The sequence below is a fragment of the Ovis canadensis genome, chromosome 4 (genome assembly GCF_042477335.2).
Source record: "Ovis canadensis isolate MfBH-ARS-UI-01 breed Bighorn chromosome 4, ARS-UI_OviCan_v2, whole genome shotgun sequence".
In the NCBI taxonomy this organism is placed as follows: domain Eukaryota; kingdom Metazoa; phylum Chordata; class Mammalia; order Artiodactyla; family Bovidae; genus Ovis; species Ovis canadensis.
Window position 1 is genome coordinate 102,082,618 of NC_091248.1, and position 22,038 is coordinate 102,104,655.

General features: G+C 40.2%; 1 protein-coding gene across 6 annotated transcripts in view; it reads right to left on the bottom strand.

The window, feature by feature from the left end:
* The window catches only part of CADPS2 (calcium dependent secretion activator 2), a 567,905-nt gene that overhangs the window by 413,623 nt on the left and 132,244 nt on the right, over window positions 1-22,038 (bottom strand). For all 6 annotated transcript variants that reach the window (XM_069588282.1, XM_069588281.1, XM_069588283.1 and 3 more), the window contains exon 2: window positions 9,690-9,803. In XM_069588282.1, the coding sequence (XP_069444383.1) occupies window positions 9,690-9,803 (114 nt within the window). The remainder of the gene's footprint in view (window positions 1-9,689; window positions 9,804-22,038) is intronic.

Here is a 22,038-nt window from a genome sequence, read left to right on the forward strand (position 1 = left end):
ATCTGTGACCAAACAGCTTACTCATCAGGAAGCTGAAGTGTGACTGCTCAGAAAAGATCCTGCAATCACCAACCTCGCACTTTCCCTGAAGGAGGATACCGCTGTGCTCTGAATTTATTCAAACAGCCAAGGGTCTATGAAGGGCCAGGTATGTCGAAACTTCCTGAATCGTGGTGTCAGAAACGCGTGTAGCACAGTACTGAAATATGCACCACAGATATGGTATACCCTACCTTGGCTACATGGAGACCCACACTTGAGCATCTGCCCACTGGATTTGAGGATTACAGAATGAGACAAGGAAGTGCTTCTGTCCTTTGTGGTGACCTGGCTTGGATTTAACTTCCATATCGTCAACCAAACTTGAAATCTGTACTAGGTCGACTAATACATGATCCACTATAGAGATACAATGCCCTTATATAAAAACACAGATGCAGAAGAAAAGATTTAGTTAACAAAGGACTAAAACATGTCCTGAGCCACAAAAATTCACTCCATGGGCTTGGGAAAAAAAATCTCAATTTCTCCTGAAAATACATGAAGAAAGGAGAAGAAAAAAATGCTCCAACAAGATTTCCTTAGCTATCTCAAACAACAAATTCTACCATCTATAGATCAGGTCTTCACAAAATGGACAGTGTCAAGAACGCAGGCAAGTCTACAAAACACAGACAGGCAGCGAAAAAAAACAAGCTATCCTAAACAGAAACAGGAATCTCAGACATTTTCAAATACTTAATTTGAAATGCCATCCTTAGAATTTAAGAAAATGTGATGTGAAACAAGACCGCCAATATCAAAAATAACAAACACAATGTGACCTGCAGAGCTGCACGAAAATTTAAACCCTCACTTCTCATTACTGGTTACTGGATTTCATGTGTGAACGCAATGACCTTTCTTCATACCCTCCTGACACAGGATGCCAATCCTGGTTTACTTAGCGATCATCAATTCACTCTGAAAAAATAGCCTTTTTCATGGTATTTTTTTTTCCAGAGTTCAAAAGAAATTTCAACAGGTCCAATAGCCCTTGGAATATGAACAGTAAATCTTTCCATCCCAAAGTAAAGTGCTAACAAAAAGCTGCCACCAAAATATTTAAATGCCAACCCTACCAGCCCCTCTTCCTCTATCCTGGCATACACAAAAAACTAAGACCCTTGGGTGGTACTTTTTAATTAAAAAAAGGTAGTTACAAAAAACAAAGCAAAGAGACTTAAAAGATTCTCAGTTTTCACAAATCAACTGTTAAGCAACTGTCTTTATTTTTTAAATAGATATTAAAGGACAGGGCATAATGTCAGGGAAAGACAGTAGGTAGAAGGAAAGGAATGATATGAAATTGACTGCTGTAATGTGAAGCTGGCAGGGCTTCCCTGGTGGCTCAGTGGTGAAGAGTCTGCCTACAGTGCAGGAAGCCTGGTTCAGTCCCTGGGATGAGAAGATCCCCTCAAGGAGGGCCTGGCAACCCCCTCCAGTATTCTTGCCTAGAGAATCTCATGGGCTGCAAGCTGCAGTCCATAGGGTCACATAGAGTCGGACACGACTGAAGAGACTAAGCAGCAGCAGGAAGTCCGAAGCTGAGGCAGCCATTCCCAATTTCTTTGGAAGAAACTAACAGTGAGAGTCAAGCTCCCTGATGCTCTAGACTAGGAAGTAGTATATACAGATTTTTTTCCAACAGAAATGCGTATAAAAATTCAAACACCATGGCCTGGAGCTTAGACCTGGAGCTATAGTATAAAGCCCTGCTCTTTTTTGTTGCTGTTGTTGTCCTTTACATTTTGGAGATGTGAAAGCTTCAGGGCAAGAAACAGAAGAAATAAAGAAACAAATTAACACTTGGAGGCTTGCAGAGAGAAAAGGAGCTTTAGAAATTATCTTCTCTCTTCAAAGGTGGGGAACCAGATCAATAGTAAAGACCTAGTTTCACCAACATACTCTACTCTGCAAACAGATGTGGAAACAATGAAAACAGTGACAGACTTTATTTTCTTGGGCTCCAAAATCACTGTAGATGGTGACTGCAGCCATGAAATTAAAAGATGCTTCTTCCTTGGAAGAAAAGCTATGACCAACCTAGACAGCATACTAAAAAGCAGAGACATTACTATTACTTTACTGAAGAAAGGTCCATCTAGACAAAGCTATGGTTTTTCCGGGAGTCATGTATGGATGTGAGAGCTGGACCATAAAGAAAGCTGAGCACTGAAGAATAGATGTTTTTAAACTGTGGTGTTGGAGAAGACACTTGAGAGTCCCTTGGACTGCAAGGAGATCCAAGTCCATCCTAAAGGAGATCAGTCCTGGGTGTTCATTGGAAGGACTGATGCTGAAGATGAAGCTCCAATAACTCTGGCTACCTGATGTGAAGAACTGACTCATTAGAAAAGATTCTGATGCTGAGAAAGATTGAAGGCAAGAAGAAGGGGATGACAGAGGATGAGATAGTTGAATGGCACCATCAACTCGATGGACATGAGTTTGAGCAAGCTCTGGCAGTTGGTGATGGACAGGGAAGCCTGGCGTGGTGAAGTCCATGGGGTCGCAAAGAGTCAGACACAACTGAGTGACTGAACTGACTGACTGATTCTACTGAGAGTTACTAATCCAAGAAAGGTTGTAGATAGAATGAGGAGAGGATGAAAAGCATGATGCAAACCACTGTCATGAATAATTTGTGAAGAAAATAGAATTGAAAGGAAATGTGGTACAGTCTCTACTTGGAATATGAATATGTCTTTCATTCTACCAGGACAGGAAACAAATGAGGATCAGAGGTAAAGTATCTTAACAAAACTGCAAAATGGGGGGTGGGGGGGGGTAGGCTCTGAAAATAAGTGCAGTATAAAAAGGGATTAACATTCATCTTAATGTATGAAGAACACTTGTAACTCAGTATTTAAAAGATGAACATCCAAATGGACAAAAAGGACATGAACAGATAATTCAGAAAGATATAAATACGAATGACTGGTATGGAAATGCTGAACTTTGCTAACAGTAAAATAAAAATCAGTTGGCATTTATTTTATGATAATACTGAGTATGAAAGGGGAAAAAAAAACAGCACTCTCATATGCGGTTATGGTAGCAAAAACTGTTAATACTTTTGAGAACAATTTGGTAATCTGCATAAGAGTTTAGCCAATACTTATCTTCCATCATCCAGGAATACCACTTGCAGAAATTTATCAAAGATGAATTTATGTAAGAATACAAATGACCATCTCAGCACTTATTTTAACACTTTAAGAAAACTTAAGTGTCTAAAAATAAAGTTGAGACACAGGCAGACAATGGTCTATTACACAGCTACTTAAAATCATACTCACAGAGAATATTTCAAGAATGCTCATGACATACATAAAAAAAAAAGAAGTAATTCCAGTTTCATATATACAAAAGAGAAACAGCAAACTGTTTGAGTTGTCTATAGGCTTTGGAATAACAGGGCATTATTCAATGTCCTCTTTAATATTTTAGGGCTTCTCCGGTTGTTCAGACAGTAAAGAATCTGCCTGCAATGCAGGAGAAGTGAAGTGAAGGCGCTCAGTCACGTCAGACTCTTTGCGACCCGGTGGACTTTAGCCCACCAGGCTCCTCCGTCTATGGGATTCTCCAAGCAAGAATATTGGAGTGGGTTGCCATTTCTTTCTCCAGGAGATCTTCCCAACCCAGGGATCGAACCCAGGTCTCCCATATTGCAGGCAGACGCTTTAACCTCTGAGCGACCAGGGAAGCCCAATTCTCTGGTTGGGAAGATCCCCTGGAGAAAGGAGTGGCTACCCACTCCAGTATATTTCCCTGGAGAATTCCTTGGATAGAGGAGCCTGTTGGGCTACATTCTGTACAGTTGCAGAGAGTTGGACAGAACTGAGCAACTAACACTTCCCTTCTTAATAGTGATTATTTTTAGAGCAGTTTTAGCATTGCAGAAACTTTTCCTCTTTAATGTTTTAAAAATTCTCTTAACAATCATATTATACAATATTTCTATTAAAGAGTTAAAAGTGTTATTGATGTAGAAAACATCTGAATCCCAGTATAAAGAGTTTCAAAATGAAAATATACAATAAAAGTGCCAAGCTCAGTTCAGTTCAGTCACTCAGTCTTGTCCAACTCTTTGCGACTCTATGAATCTCAGCACGCCAGGCCTCCCTGTCCATCACCAACTCTTGGAGTTTACCCAAACTCTTGTCCATCGAGTCGGTGATGCCATCCAGCCATCTCATCCTCTGTCGTCCCCTTCTCCTCATACCCCCAATCCCTCCCAGCATCAGGGTCTTTTCCAATGAGTCAGCTCTTCACATGAGATGGCCAAAGTACTGGAGTTTCAGCTTCAGCATCAGCCCTTCCAATAAACACCCAGGAATGATCTCCTTTAGGATGGACTGGTTAGATATCCTTGCGGTCCAAGGGACTCTCAAGAGTTTTCTCCAACACCACAGTTCAAAAGCATCAATTCTTCAGCACTCAGCTTTCTTTATAGTCCAAATCTCATCCATACATGACCACTAGAAAAACCATAGCATTGACTAGACCGATCTTTGTTGGCAAAGTAATGTTTCTGCTCTTGAATATGGTATCTAGGTTGGTCATAACTTTCCCTCCAAGGAGTAAGTGTCTTTTAATTTCATGGCTGTAATCACCATTTGCAGTGATTTTGGAGCCCCAAAAAGTAATGTCTGACACTGCTTCCACTGTTTCCCCATCTATTTCCCATGAAGTGAAGGGAACAGATGCCATGATCCTAGTTTTCTGAATGTTGAGCTTTAAGCCAACTTTTTCACTCTCCTCTTTCACTTTCATCAAGAGGCTTTTTAGCTCCTCTTCACTTTCTACCATAAGCATAGTGTCATCTGCATATCTCAGGTTACTGATATTTCTCCCGGCAATCTTAATTCCAGCTTGTGCTTCTTCCAGCCCAGCATTTCACATGATGTACTCTGCATAGAAGTTAAATAAGCAGGGTGACAATATACAGCCTTGACATACTCCTTGTCCTATTTGGAACCAGTCTCTTGTTCCATGTCCAGTCTAACTGTTGCTTCCTGACCTGCATACAGATTTCTCAAGAGGCAGGTCAGGTGGTCTGGTATTCCCATCTCTTTCAGAATTTTCCACAGTTGATTGTGATCCACACAAGCCAAAGGCTTTGGCATAGTCAATAAAGCAGAAATAGATGTTTTTCTGGAACTGTACAAAAAAGATCTTCATGACCCAGATAATCATGATGGTGTGATCACTAACCTAGAGCCAGACATCTTGGAATGTGAAGTCAAGTGGGCCTTAGAAAGCATCAATAGGAACAAAGCTAGTGGAGGTGATGGAATTCCAGTTGAGCTGTTTCAAATTCTAAAAGATGATGCTGTGAAAGTGCTGCACTCAATACGTCAGCAAATTTGGAAAACTCAGCAGTGGTCACAGGACTGGAAAAGGTCAGTTTTCATTCCTATCCCAAAGAAAGGCAATGCCAAAGAATGCTCAAACTACCACACAATTGCACTTATCTCACACGTTAGTATAGTAATGCTCAAAATTCTCCAAGCTAGGCTTCAGCAATACGTGAACCGTGAACTTCCAGATGTTCAAGCTGGTTTTAGAAAAGGCAGAGGAACCAAAGATCAAATTGCCAACATCTGCTGGATCATTGAAAAGGCAAGAGTTCTAGAAAAACATCTATTTCTCCTTTATTGACTATGCCAAAGCCTTTGACTGTGTGGATCACAATAAACTGTGGAAAAAGTGCCAAAAATAGAGCTTAATATTTTGGCATGAAAATGAGTAATTTTTCCTTTAATATGAGATTTGTGATTTCACACTTCAGAGTATTTTTTCCCCTTACAGAAGGAATTCCCATTTGTATCATTATAGAAGCAGAAAATCTGAAAAGCAAGTGGTTGTTGTGGTAATGATGGGGACAAGACTTACTTTATACTACTTTGGTAATTTTTAAAAATTAAACACTTCTAACTCTCATCCATTCTCAGGAACCGGAAGAGAACATAAATTAATGGAAGTAATCAGAAAAATGCACATCCCGTCCAAATGTTGTTGAAGGGCTTCCCTGATAGCTCAGTTGGTAAGTATTCACCTGCAATGCAGGAGACCCCTGTTAGATTCCTGGGTCGGGAAGATCTGCTGGAGAAAGGATAGACTACCCACTCCAGTATTCTTGGGCTTCCCTTGTGCCTCAGCTGGTAAAGAATCCACCTACAATGTGGGAGACCTGGGTTCAGTCCCTGGGTTGGGAAGATCCCCTGCAGAAGGGAAAGGCTACCCACTCCAGTATTCCGGCCTGGAAAATTCCATGGACTATATAGTCCATGGCGTTGCAAAGAGTCAGACATGACTGAGCGACTTTCACTCACTGACTTCTGAAAAGTTGTAAACAAAGCTAACCCACCAAAAAGGTGGGGGAGAAGATTACAACATTCATTTTTGGCACAGTAATAGAACTTGAACGTTTGTTACACTGAAAGCAGCTAGTACGCAATTATATACTGTCTTTGGGAAATCCAAAAAGGAAAGGCCATTTTCTTTTCCATCTATCTGTTATAAATCATACTGTCACTGGTTACATTTGGATGAAGTCCACCTGAATTTTGTAAACAGAAGCCAATATCTGATGAGAAAAACAACTTGGAAAGTAACATACTACAATAAACCTATGTTTATCCATCCACAGAATCAGCTGAAGTCTCCTAAATGGAAAAACAGAATAGGGGGAAAAGATATGGCTAGGAGAAAAAAAAAAGAAAAAAAACACTTGTAGGACTACTGTCCACTTTATGTCTTCCTCCATACAGTGAGTTACTTTGGGGGTCAGGGGAGCTTGAAGAAAAAAAAGAAAACTTCTATAAAGAAAAGAAGATGAAGGTACTACAGAATCTAATAGTAATTAGCAGTTATAAAATTACCAAGATTGTTACTGCTAACTTTTATTAAGCAACTGAGTATGTACCTGCCATTTCTTTCTTCTTTTCCTTTTGTGGTTCCTCTCTATCAAGTATGCCCAGTTAGGAGGTTTAGACACTCGGGTCAACATTTTTCCCCTAATAATGCTACTAACTTTGAAGGAAAAGACTGAATTAATTTCAAAATCAAAATTCTTTATTATTCTTATTATATTATAGGGCGATATTCAAACCAGAACATTTCATGCAAAGATGGGCACAATGAAGGACAGAAATGGGATGGACCTAGCAGAATTAGAAGACATTAAGAAGAGGTGGCAAGAAAACACAGAAGAAATATACAAAAAGATATTCATGACCCAGATAATCACAGCAGTGTGATCACTCACCTAGAGCCAGACATCCTGGAATGTGAAGTCAAGTGGGCCTTAGGAAGCATCACTATGAACAAAGCTAGTGGAGGTGCTAAAATCCCAGTTGAGCTATTTCAAATTCAAAAAGATGATGCTGTCAAAGTGCTGCATTCAATAAGCCAGCAAATTTGGAAAACTCAGCAGTGGCCACAGGACTGGAAAAGGTCAGTTTTCATTCCAATCCCTAAGAAAGGCAATGCCAAAGAATGCTCAAACTACCACACAATTGCACTCATCTCACACGCTAGCAAAGTGATGCTCAAAAATCTCCAAGCCAGGCTTCAACAGTATGTGAACTGTGAACTTCCAGATGCTCAAGCTGGTTTTAGAAAAGGCAGAGGAACCAGAGATCAAATTGCCAAAATCTGTTGGATCATCAAAAAAGCAAGAGAGTTCGAGAAAAACATCTATTTCTGCTTTACTGACTATGCCAAAGCCTTTGACTATGTGGATCACAGCAAACTATGGAAAATTTTTAAAGAGATGGGAATACCAGACACCTGACCTGCCTCCTGAGAAATCTGTATGCAGGTCAAGAAGCAACAGTTAGAAATGGACATGGAACAGTAGACTGGTTCCAAATAGGAAAAGGAGTGCGTCAAGGCTGTATATTGTCATCCTGCTTATTTAACTTATATGCAGAGTACATCATGAGAAACGCTGGGCTGGATGATACACAAACTGAAATCAAGACTGTGGGAAGAAATATCAATAACCTCAGATATGCAGATGATAACACCCTAAAGGCAAAAAAGGAAGAGGAACTAAAGAGCCTCTTGTTGACAGTGAAAAAGGAGAGTGAAAAAGTTGGCTTAAAGATTAACATTCAGAAAACTAAGATCATGTCATCTGGTCCCATCATTTCATCACAAGTGGATGGGGAAACAGTGGAAACAGTGACAGACTATTTTGGGGGGCTCCAAAATCACTGCAGATGGTGACTGCATCCATGAATTTAAAAGATGCTTACTCCTTGGAAGAAAAGTTATGACCAACCTAGATAGCATATTAAAAAGCAGAGACATTGACAACAAAGGTCCATCTAGTCACAGCTATGTTTCTTCCAATAGTAATGTATGGATGTGAGAGTTGGCCTATAAAGAAAGCTGAGCACTGAAGAATTGATGCTTTTAAACTGTGGTGTTGGAGTCCATCCTAAAGGAGATCAGTCCTGGGTGTTCATTGGAAGGACTGATGCTGAAGCTGAAACTCCAATACTTTGGCCACCTGATGCGAAGAGCTGACTCATTGGAAAAGACCCTGATGCTGGGAAAAATGGAGGGCAGGAGGAGAAGGGGACGAAGAGGATGAGATGGTTGGATGACATCATCGACTCGATGGACATGAGTTTGGGTGGATTCCGGGAGTTGGTGATGGACAGAGAGGCCTGGTGTGCTGCAGTTCATGGGGTCGCAAAGAGTCGGACACGACTGAGCGACTGAACTGAACTAAACATAAACCTCCCTAGAGTTGCATTAAGCAACTTCTGATGCACACATACCATCAATTAATTACTAACCACAAAAATCTGTACATCCAGTTACTCTGCTATTCTTGCAAAGATATTTCCCTACCTCAGAAAAGTTTAGACACATTGCACCTCTACATTTTTCATCTGTCTAGCCTAATACGCCTTCACATGTTATTCTTCAGTTGAGAGGTGTAGATATGTGCACAGCGGAAGGAGTCCATGCCCAAAATGACTCTGAAGCCCTTAGGGAAAAAAAGGAAACTCTCTTAGTAAAACTACTGGCCATTCACTGAAGCAATTAATGATCCTGTGTGAAAACCGATGCCCATAGGAAATCCACAGAGAATTCCTGATGAGTCACAAACTAAAATCAGAAGAAAGAGAAAGTTGGGATCGTAGTATTATTTCTCCATCAAGAAAAGAGTTCCATTCATCCTCATAAAATTAGTTACTGGCTTTAATTATTACAAAAAGTTTAGTGAACAGAATGGCTCATGTACTATTAGCAAGTAATATTTAAGGGCTTATTAACTGCTATTTAAAATAGGAATTTACCATTGAGATTCTGATTAAAAAGGATAAATTAGACATGCAGACCCACAGATAACTAAGCTCAGCTCTATCAATCAGTGCCAGAAGATTTTTCTAAACAGCTTAGTTCTCCACAAAAGATCTGAATAATTTCCAATTCTGTTTATCTCTCAAAACCAGGCTGTGGAATTAGTTTTTAAATTGCAAAAGAGAATCAACAATGCTTTCAAGGAAGGCTGCAAACTCACAGCCTTCCTATTATACGTGTGAGCTTCTTAAAACGGGAAGCCATTAAAAACATCTTTTAAAAGACATCAGAATGCCAGAAACAAAGCTCTTCAAACTCACCTCATAGTAACTCCGAACCGCATTGCAAAATGCTTCGTCGGCTACAATCTGGGTTTCCCCATTGAGGAAGGCCTGGAACCGTTCTTTCAGTAACTGCAACTGTTGCTTGTTAAGCTGTAAGAAAAAAAGGAGGGGGGGTAAGAATCAGATCAAAAAAACTAGCTAACTGATGACACATAACGGTTTTTAAGAGTTATATTTGCCACGTGTGTCTAAGACTTGATGCCCAGAATTCACTTATGGGTCAGTTTTTAAAAGCTTGTAAATTACTGCCCCATGAACCCTGAAATACCCGATACTGAAAACGGAATCCAAATTTCTGCCCCAAACAGCATTTCTTGTGATTACTACACTCCAATCTCTTTGCAGAGAAAGGGGAAAAAATCTAAAATTCAAATAAGAAGTTAATTGCCAGCTGTCCTGAACAGAGGACAGAAGGGATAAGAATTACTGGAGGTGAGTGGACAACCAACCACTCTGAACACAACATGACAGGGAAGACAGAGAGACTCAGAGAAAGAATTCTCTGGAAAGGACATCTGTTGGATGCCAAAAGCTTGGATTATCATGAAAAAAACACACCTCAGTGCCTGAGCTGAGATAAAGGGATGAGGAGGAGGGGAACAGAGAGGCAGTGAGGGCAGTGAGTGCATCTCCAGGCAGGCTAGGGGAACACAGTGACTCAGGCAGAGGAGTGTAAGTTTACAACCATGTTTGCTCACCTGGGGCTACCTACCATGGTTACAGAGGGTAGGTTAGACACGGACCATGACTTACTAACCACATCTTCTAGTCATCAACTACTAGCAGAAGCAGCTATTTCATTTCTACAGTTCACTGCAAAACGAGAGTGAGGAGCCCCTTATTGAAAACACTAATTTCAAGACAGCAGCAAAAACATTCAACCTGGCATGGGACCCTTCTAAGCAGGAGCCCGTGTGGCCGCTCTAAACACAGCTCACACACACACACACACACACACACACACACACAAACATATATATATAATTTATATTTTTAAAGCTTAACTGGAGACAGAATATAGTCTTGCAGAGAAAACAACAAATCCTGACATATATAGGGACCAGGAAGGGAGTGATCTCTCCATTTCAGTCATCCTTATCAGACTGTTAAAAGAATTCAGCCCAGTTCTGGATTCTATGGAGAGTTGTGAAGCATTTGGAAACATGCCAAAGACAAAATGATTAAAGGATTAGAAAGACTAAACAAACTGGGATGATTTGGCTTCGAAAAGAAGGCTGATATGAAGTAAGTTTAAAGCTGTTCAAAAGGCTTGTTAAAATGCCATTCAAATCGGAGAGACATGCTCTTTGAAAACATGGGTTTTATTTAGGAGTCTAACAGCCTGTGAAAAAAACTGCTGCTGGTAGTAACAAATTGATAAAGAAGGGTCCTACTGTGCTCCAGTGTAAAAAACCTCTTGCCCTGAGCAATGGAGAGAGAAGAGCATTCCATTTTTCAGTTTATCTTCTTCATTTTAGGGAAAGCTAAACCAGGCTGGAAAGCAGGACTATCATCATATTACATTCTCCATTTCTATATAATGTACAGAGAATGAAAGGAGAGTGTGTGTGTGTGTGTGCGTGTGCGTGTGTGTGTGTGTGTACACTAGCAAGGCAAATTAAGCCCATGCCTTTTCTCTAAACAACAGTTCACCAAAGGGACCAGATGGAAGGAGGATAGCAATTGCTGAGACAGAGACCACTGATAGCGCTCTAGTTGCCAAGCACTGGGAACCACCAAGGAGGGCTTCAATTTGCAAACCAAGTGTCCAGGTATTCAGAATACAGTGGAAAGGGACTCGGGAGGGATGACAATGACCTGGAGAGGATGTCAATGATCATTTGTCCCATGTCCCTCGTTTGAGAAATAAATATTATTCAAAACATAGAAACTGGGGTATCTTTATTCAGTTTTCTTCTATCAGAGGCATTTGTTCTTTAGGAACTCCTTTAAATCTCTGCAATTTCTAGTTTGCCAGTGTTTAGGTTTAGCCATTGTTGCAATGAGTTATGTTCTGGTGATTACGACATGGAACATTCCTGGATAGGAATGGAGAAAAGGAGATTTGCAGAAACCATCTTCTTAGAAACTCTTAACAATGCTCATGTCCTTCACAAAACATGCCAGAGCATTAGGCTTCAACTTTTTTATAGATAAAAATTACTGCAGTTACATTTAAGGCATAAAATGATGGCTATATTATAATGATATACGAACAATCAGAGGATACTTTATTAGCACAGAGAAAAGGTCTACAATTCCATATAAAAGAGATACGGAGGGAAAAAGGCAATTTAAAATCTAGCAGTGGGAAGGCAGAAAGCAGAGTTTCCAAAAAGCTATTCGCATTATCAACATAAACTGTATTATAAATCAATAGATAGAGACCAATGTAATAGACCCAAGAAATAGATTCAAATACAACTAGAAGTATATTATAAAATACCTTTATGGCATCTCAAATCAGTAGTAAAAGATGGTTTCTTCAATCAATGGTGTTAGAATAACTAGGTAGCCATGCAGAAAAAATTAGATTGAACCATAACACAAGGTTACAGCCCAAATGAATTACCTGTAATTTCTTATACCATAAATGTATAAAGAAATGGGAGAATTCCTTTAAACACTGGTATGAGAAAGTTTTTTTTAAACCATGAATCAAAATCTACAGGTCCTAAATTTAACTGCATAAACATTAAAAATATATTTAGTATTGTGAACATCATTTTTCCACATAGATATGTGTCAAATAATTACATTATATACTTAAACTTACAAATAGTATAGGTCCATTATATCTTTTTTAAATAAATAAATTTAGTGTTAACAAAATCACTGAGGGAAAAAAAGGCCAGGAAAAAAAATACTTGCAACTCATCCTAAAGAACTAATTTTCAAACACACATATCTTGGAAACTGACAAGAATCTAAGCCAATAGAAAGATAGACTAAATGGATACACTGAGAGAAATGAATCAAGTTATGAAAGCATGCCTAACAATTTACATTTTTCTTTTTCCAACTGAAGTCTACACGAGAGCAGGATTCAGGAAGATGATGGAATAGGAAGCACCAGAAATCTGTCTCCCACCTAAACAACAACTGTATTGGCAGTATGTGTCTGATGTAAATATTTTGGAACTCTGGAATCCCTTTAAGGCTTTCAAACACGACAAGGAAGGCTTGAGTTAAAACTGTAGTTAATTTTAACCAATTTCAGCTCTGCACAGTAGCACTTCCCACCCCCTCAAGACCCATAGTATCTTAAAATTTAAAAAAAGCCAACAACCCAACTTTTCACAAATTACTGTTTTTCAGTCACTAAGTCATGTTTGCCTCTTTGTAACCCCATAGACTGCAGCTTGTCAGGCGACTCTGTCCTCCACTATCTCCTGGAGTTTGCTCAAATTTGTGTCCATTGAGTAGGTGATGCTATTTAACCATCTCATCCTCTGTTGCCCCTTTCTCCATTTGCCTCCATCTCTCTGATCATCAAGGTCTTTTCCAATGAGTCAGCTCTTCACATCAGGTAACCAAATTATTGGAGCTTCAGCATCAGTCCTTGCAATGAATAATCAGGATTGATTTCCTTCAGGATTGACTGGTTTGATCTCCTTGCAGTCCAGGGGACTCTCAAGACTCTTTGCAAGCATCACAATTCAAAAGCATCAATTCTTCAGTGCTCAGCCTTCTTTATGGTCCAACTCTCAAATGTGTACATGACTACTGGAAAAACCATAGCTCTGACTGTACAGACCTTTGTCTGCAAACTGATGTCTCTGTTTTTTAATGCTCTGTCTCAGTCTGTCATAGCATTCCTTCTAAGGAGCAAGCATCTTAATTTCATGGCTGCAGTCACCATCCACAATGATTTTGGAGTCCAAACAAGTAAAATCTGTCCCTGTTTCCACTTTTTTCCCCTTTATTTACCATGAAGGGATGGGACTGGATGCTATGATCTTTTGAATGTGAGTTTCGAGCCAGCTTTTTCACTTTCCTCTTTCATGCTTATCAAGAAGGTCTTTAGTTCCTCTTCACTTTCTGCCATGTAAATAACACTACCTCCAAACAGTGGTAATACTATTAGCTTTATGAAAAAAATATGGCCAAGTTCTCCTATGTACTGATATGAAAAGATCTTCAAAATATCTTGGGAAAGGAAACAATATAGAAGAGAACGTAAAATAAGCCACCACTCCCATTTTTATTCTGAAAAATCAGAACATATATTTGTTTCCATACACGGAAACTATGAAAGAAGGATTTCCTTGGACACTGGACATATGGAGAATAAGGATGAAAAAAATTTTCAACTTGTATCATTTTATTCATTTTAAGTTTTAAATCACAGGATACTTTTTATATACTCAAATTTTAATTAATTTTCCTTTTAAATTAACTTTTAATAGCCACTTTACACAGTTTTAAACTCAGAACAATTATAACCCCCTGAACATTGTTTAAATCAGATCATCCTGCAGAAAGGCTGAACAAACCAATTGACTTTTTTCATTTCTCCTTTCAGGTGTAAGATTTGAACTTGACTGTATATCCCCCACACCTTTCTTTTTTTTTTTTTTTTTTAATTTCAAGGTTGAGAACTTCAAAGAAACAGAAAAAACAATCATGGCACTCAACAGTCTCCTTAATGCATTACCATATCAAGTAGTCGCTCAGTTTCCATTTGAGCCTATTAAAACTAAAATAGACACACACATACACATGCTACCTTTACACCTCACTGTGAAGCTCATTTTAATTTTAGACAGCTATAAAGGAAAAACTGTGGTGTTGGAGAAGACTCTTGAGAGTTCCTTGGAATGCAAGGAGATCCAATCCATCCATCCTAAAGGAAATCAGTCCTGATTATTCACTGGAAGTACTGATGTTGAAGCTGAAACTCCAATACTTTGGCCACCTCATGCGAAGAGCTGACTCATTTGAAAAGACCCTGATCCTGGGAAAGACTGAAGGCGGGATGAGAAGGGAACGACAGAGGACGAGATGGTTGGATGTCATCACCGACTCAATGGACATGAGTTTGAGCAAGCTCCAGGAATTGGTGACGGACAGGGAAGCCTGGCTCGCTGCAGTCCACAGGGTTGCAAAGAGATGGATATGACTGAGCGACTGAACTGAACTGATGAAGGAAAAAAACCTGCTCCCCTATACCTTCCATAAATCCTACTTCTATACTATCTAAGACCAAACAAACTAAAGGTTACTTTTCTTCTTGAATGCAGGCATTCAGGAACTTGGAGACAAGTACTAGAATAAACATTAGAATTAACTTCTATCCTAGAATTAAACTCTAGAATAAACTTTCCCAGTTCCCCCAACATCCTAAGAGTACTCTTCAGTTTGTCTGTAAATTAAGCATTATCTAGTTAAGCAAACCTTACTTACATAATACTAAATATATGAAAGAACTCTGAGCACTACAACATCACGATACTCATTAGAACAGCAATGTCCCTCCTCAAATATACTCAGTAGGCTGATCACGATTATCCTAGGGTCATGTGACCAACACAGACGAGTGGGAGAAACACTTCCCACATTCTAAGCACTCTGTGTCTATTAGTTCAAACGAAAACAAATGAACTCTTCCTGGCAGTCACATCAACTGACTCATATCGTGCTTTTAATCAACAAAAATTCTAAAATATTCTTACGTGTGCTTCATCAAGCCATGTTTCATCCTAACTCCATTTACTTGATCCATTGTTCCAGCTGATTTTTTTTCTTTAGAATTGATTCCTTCACTCCATGACCAAAGAACCCTCCCAGTTGTTAGAACACTAACATAATAAGATGCTATCTGCAGCCTTCAGATAATTATAAAAACCAGTTCAGAATTAAGCAAAGGGGGAAACCTGTCATATGCATACCTCCTATTTGACATAATCGATTAACATTTTGGAGGGCAGCCGGTTTTATTTATCAGCCTATATTTTAGTTTCATCCATGGACTGTCTTCACACTAGTCTATTTACTAAAAAATGAATATTTTTCAAAAGTAAAAAAAATGACCACCTGAAATTATTTAATGGGAATTTAGAAGAGCTTTTTATATGAAACTAAACTAGGATATAAATATCCTTGCTTGAAATCAGCCTTATATAAAGAACACTTAAAATACTAACAGTAACAGCTAAGTTTTATAAATCCGGGCTGGCAGTGATAATTTATTTGTAATAATGGTGGCCTCAGAAAAAATACTTGTAGAGTTCAGAGATGGTGTATGTTGCTTAGAGTGTTGGGTCTTTTTTGGGAGTTTTAGGTTTTATTTTTCTCCCTGTTCAAATTATATCCTAGCTTTTTCATTCTAAGTCATGACCAACTGAAGCATTAGCCCAAATCCTGACTATAGCTGGAGCCCAACCATTATGCCTCTCAGGAACTGGACAGCCACCACTGTGTGAGCCTGCCTTGACCTGCAGCCCTCATCGTGAGTGTCAGCACTCACGGCAGGCACTGCCTGACCTCCTGGCAAGTGAAGGAGACCACGAGCAGACTCTACAGCAGAGTGACAGGTGACCAGTGGCGGGGGTGGGAGGTGGGGGGTGGCAGTGGTTGGTGTGCACAAAAATCTTAAATGAAGGAGAAAAACAGACACTCTTCAAGGAGGTATAAGGGTTTATTCCAGGCAAAGATGGTCTCGGAAATGCACAAAAGGCATAGCTTTAATTCCTGTTAATGAGATGAAGGAAAAGATTATGGGATTATTAGCTGGAGATTATGTGACAGGTTTTGCTTTTTCCTTTGCTATGGACACTCTGCCAAAAAGATTTGCTTAAAACCACTGGAAAAATAGCCTGCTAGGTTTCTGAAACAGACTTCCCCAAACGGCCTGTCAGAACAGAGTAACAAAGGAGTTCTAGCCCATCTCATACATTATACAATCCTGTGGGAGTCACTGCTGTTAACAATTTCCTATCCAAAATCACTGCAGATGGTGACTGCAGCCATGAAATTAAAAGATGCTTACTCCTTGGAAGGAAAGTTATGACCAACCTAGACAGCATATTAAAAAGCAGAGACATTACTTTGTCAACAAAGTTCTGTCTAGTCAAGGCTATGGTCATGTATGGATGTGAGAGTTGGACTATAAAGAAAGCTGAGTGCTGAAGAACTGATGCTTTTGAACTGTGTCATTGGAGAAGACTCCTGAGAGTCCCTTGGACTGCAAGGAAATCCAACCAGTCCAACCTAAAGGAAATCATCCCTGAATATTCATTGGAAGGACTGATGTTGAAGCTGAAACTCCAATATTTTGGCCACCTGATCTGAAGAACTGACTCATTGAAAAAAACCCTGATGCTGGGAAAGATTGAAGGCAGGAGGAAAAGGGGAAGACCAAGGATGAGATGGTTGGAAGGCATCACCAACTCAATGGACATGAGTTTGGGTAAACTCTGGGAACTGGTGATAGACAGGGAGGCCCGGCATGCTGCAGTCCATGGGGTCACAAAGAGTCGGACACGACTGAGCGACTGAACTGAACCAAATGACTTCTCACTCTGTTCTATTGCTGCAGGTATTTCAGACATGTGAATATGTGAATATGCCCAACTAAGACTACAAATACCATCCTCACCTGACAATGGACATATTCAAGGGACTAAATGAAAGCCCATGGGATGTAGGCAAAACTGTGTGTGACTTCCTGAAACCATAAAGAATAGCTGAAGCAAGCCCTTCCTTGCCTCTTTGCTCTGTTTCCACCGGCTGAAATTTGACCTGCTCACTAGAACTGTCACTTAGCCCAAGATGATGGTGAAGCAACAAGATAAAGAGAGCCTAAGCCCCTCCCCAATACTGAGCAGTCATTACAACCCAGGACTGTCACCTCCCAACTTCCTTTTATATGAAAAAGAAATGGACATCTCTATGAATAGATTGGGGTTCCCAGGTGGCACCAGTGGTGAAGAACCTATCTGCCAATGCAGGAGATGTAAGAGATGCAAGTTCAATCCCTGGGCCAGGAAGATCTCTTGGAAGAGTGCATGCAACCCAATCCAGTATTCTTGCCTGGAGAACCCCTTGAACAGTGGAGCCTAGCAGGCCACAGTCCACAGGACTGCAGAGTCAGACACGACTGAAGTAACTTAGCACACACACAAACAGATCACTCTTTTGGGGGAGTGGGGGCAGGCTAACTGGTCATATGGCTGAACCAAATCCTAACTGCTAGAAATCTCAAAGTGATACCCTATCAAGAAGGCAATGCCCTAGCACTACTATCCCTGGCTAGTAAAGCTTAATCTTGATTCACTGTAAACCAAAATATTCTTTCCATATGCTATATTATATGAAAAACTCCTCATTCAGTGAACTTGCCCCAGTGAACAGTGAATACCAGACTCCAAGTGCCTGAGGCAGCCTAAACATAAAGTTATTTGGACAGACTGAGTTTTACTGGTCCCACAGTTATTGAAACGGGGGACTTTTAAAAGCCCCAGGTTTGCAATTACTGCTTTAACATATTTTATAATAACACGTATACGAAGTGATGAGTACAGAGCAGAAAAATCCATTGCATGGTGGACAATGGGCCCCAGGTAAGGCTTACCAAGCTGCTAAATATGACTTCTACCCACACTCTCACTGACCTCTTAGTCAAATTCAAGCCCCAGCAAGATTACAAGTCATTATAGGGGATGGTCTTGGGGGAGGGGAGCTTCTAGTGAACACAGAACCTAGGAAAGTTAAATCCATGATTTTATGAATTTCCTTGCTGCATTATACTGAGCACATTTCACATGTCTCAGTAAATGCCCCTAAATCTTCTAGGAAGTTCATCCTCATTTCACAAATGAGGAAGCTAAGCATCTTGCCTAATTACACATCTAGGAAGAGATGGAGTAAAATCTCAACCATTATCTTGATCTAAAGGGTACATTCTTTCCAACCTCCATATTATCCTGTTTCCCTCATAGCCACACATTTTTTTTCCCAATAAGAAGTATGTCATTCCTGTATGTATTCACTTATTCAAAGTCCCCTCTACACTAAAAGCAATTTGAGGATGAAAACAGCACTAATTACTTACTGAAATAGTGCCTCAAACCACCACAGTGGATGAGAAAATAGCCTATCATAGTTATCGTCACTCACTTCATCAATTAACAAGGTTATAAATGACTTGGAACTATGACAAATCTAGACACCAGATTAAAAAGAAGAGACATGACTTTGCTGACAAAGGTCCGTATAGTCAAAGCTATGGTTTTTCCTGTAGTCATGTACAGATGTGAGAGTTGGACCATAAAGAAGGCTGAGTGCCGAAGAATTGATGCTTTCAAACTGTGGTACTGGGGAAGACTCTTGAGAGTCCCTTGGACAGCTGTGTGATCACAGGAGTCAATCCTAAAGGAAGTAAACCCTGAATATTCATTGGAAGGACTGATGTTGAAGCTCTAATACACTAGCCACCTGATGTGAAGAGTCAACTCATTGGAAAAGACCCTGATGCTGGGAAAGACTGAGGGCAGGAGGAGAAAGGGGGTGACAGAGGATGAGATGGATGAGTGGCATCATCAATTCAATGGACATGAGTTTGAGCAAATTCCAAGAGATGGTGAAGGACATGGAGTAGTAGTCCATGGGGTCACACAAAGAGCTGGACACCACTTAGCAACTGAACAACAATATATAATGGGCCACTAGAGTGAGTAATTAGGAGCACAAGCTCTAGCTTAAGACTGCTGTCTGTATTCAGGATACTCCACAATCTGTAGGGTCTTCCACAGGTCACTTCTAATGGTCCCCATTTATAACATAAGCTCATCAAAAGCAAAACCAAAGGCAATGATTACTTTTATGTGTCAGCTTGACTGGACCAGGGGCTGCCCAGATGGCTGCTAGTTATTTCTGAGTGTATATTACTCAGTGTTTCTAGAAGAGATTAGTATTTGATTCAGTTGACCAGATAAAGAGATCCACCCTCACTAATGTGGGCAGAAATCATGTAATTCACTGAAAGCTGAATACAATGAAATAGGCTGAGGAAAGACAAACTTTTTCCTTGAGCTGATAGGTCCATCTTTTCTGGCCCATAGACATTGGAGCTCCTGGTTCTTGGGGTCTTTGGACTCAAGATTAAAGATACAACATGCCTTCCTCACTTTTCCAGCTTGCAGAGGCCAGATTATGGGACATTCTGGCCTTCATACTGCTTGAACCAATTCCTGTATTTTATCTACTCATATAATCTGCTATTGGGCCTGTTTCTCTAGAAAACTCTAATATACCAATCACCATAAATAATAACAGCTTTAGTAATCTAGTGCAGTCAAGCAATTTAGAGATAACTGGGGTCATGTATGGATGTGAAAGTTGGACTATGAAGAAAGCTAAGTGCCAAACAATTGATGCTTTTGAACTGTGATGTTGGAGAAGACTCTTAAGAGTCCCTTGGACTACAAGGAGATCCAACCAGTCCATATTAAGGAGATCAGTCCTGGGTGTTCTTTGGAAGGACTGATGCTAAAGCTGAAACTCCAATACTTTGGCCACCTCATGCGAAGAGCTGACTCATTGGAAAAGACCCTGATGCTGGGAGCGATTGGGGGCAGGAGGAAAAGGGGACGACAGAGGATGAGATGGCTGGATGGCATCACCGACTCAATGGACATGAGTTTGGGTGAACTCCGGAAGTTGGTGATGGACAGGGAGGCCTGGCATGCTGCAATTCACGGGGTAAAAGAGTCGGACACGATTGAGAGACTGAACTGAATTGGGGGCTGGAGGTAGAAGGCAGGGTAGAAAGTTCAAAGAGAAACCTTAGGAGCCACTCTGAGTTGTTCTTACTCTAATTAAAAGTCTTTTCCTCCCCCATTAAGGTCTGACAGAAATCAACAAGGCTTCCTCAAACATGCAATTTTGGAAGTTTACTATGAAAAAATAGTAGGAATAGGAAATAGTTCAGGATAAGTTTTGCTACCTTATAGTCTGACAAAGTTTGAACAGTCTGCCATGAGCCATCTTTCAAACTCTAGCCAATGGTTTCCTACAAATAACACTAGTGAATTATGTCAAGATACATCATGAAGGAACTGCCTTTTTGAGACAATTTAATTTCCCCCTGACCAAAACTATTGTGTAATTTACTACCCAGTACCTTATACTAGCTGACTACTTATACATAGCAAGCACATTACAAGGATTCTAACCTCATTACAAGGATTACTTTAAACTTTCTATCAAGGTGGGTTCCTTGTTTAAAATTGGAGGGAACAGACTCAGAGAAGTGAATAAAGTGGTCCAATTCATATAATTTGGGGGCAGAGACAGGTACATCCACTGGCATGCTCTTAGCCACTGGCAAACCTTGGGGTTTCTTCCAGAACTCCCCAAATCCCATTCGTCATACTCATGTCAAGACAGGGCTATCAGAGGCTAGGAAAGCCAAACGTGATTTGATCGACTGAAGAGGCAAGGAAAAGCTCTTCGTGTTCCCCTTTACCTCCAAACATCTCATCATTCTCCTCCACATTACTGAGCCTTTGAAAACACTTCCCTCTGCCTGGAATATCCTTTCATCCTTTATGAACATAACTCAGATGAAACCTCCCAGAAATCAGCTTCCTTCTGCTCCCCCCATATTAAGTCATCCCATCCTCTCTGTCCCTTTTGCACCTCATACACACATATATCAATTGCTTCACATGGCTTTCTCCTTGCTAAGGTGCAGACTCCTTAAACATCAATGGCAGTTACCCGTATATGTCCCCTTTCCCCACTAAGGAAAATGTTTATTGATTATGGATTTATCTAGAGGAAGAAAATCCAGAATGGAAGAAAATATCACCATTCACTACTGCTTTTCTGGGAATGTATCCCATCACAACCACGACAGAAGACACTGGTGGAGATAAAACTGAATGACGAAGAGGGAACAAACAGTCTTAGAAAAGAATTCCAAGAAAGTTTCTGTGTCCAATAAGTTCGTGGCCAGACTCGGTGAGGCATGAAGGAAGGCAAAGGGTTTCTCTGTCGAGCTGAAGTGTGAATGGTTCTGTTTTGCAGAGGATATTGTTCTCAGGCAGGAAGAACTTTGTGCCCGAGAACCATCTGGTATTTCATCACAAAGTTTCATATGCTGGAGACATATTTGCAAGAAACAGTGATTTTACACTCATTTTAAAGAATTCAGACAGGCTCAGCAGTAGACACAGGCTGGCCTAACAGCTCAGACACACTGACCAGCTCCAAGCCACAGAATGGCCTTTTCCAGTAGATAGCAAGTAGTCTGAGATAGTTTCTTTTGAAAGAAGAAAACATGATATAAATTTGCTTTCCCCAGAAATGTTTGCAGTTT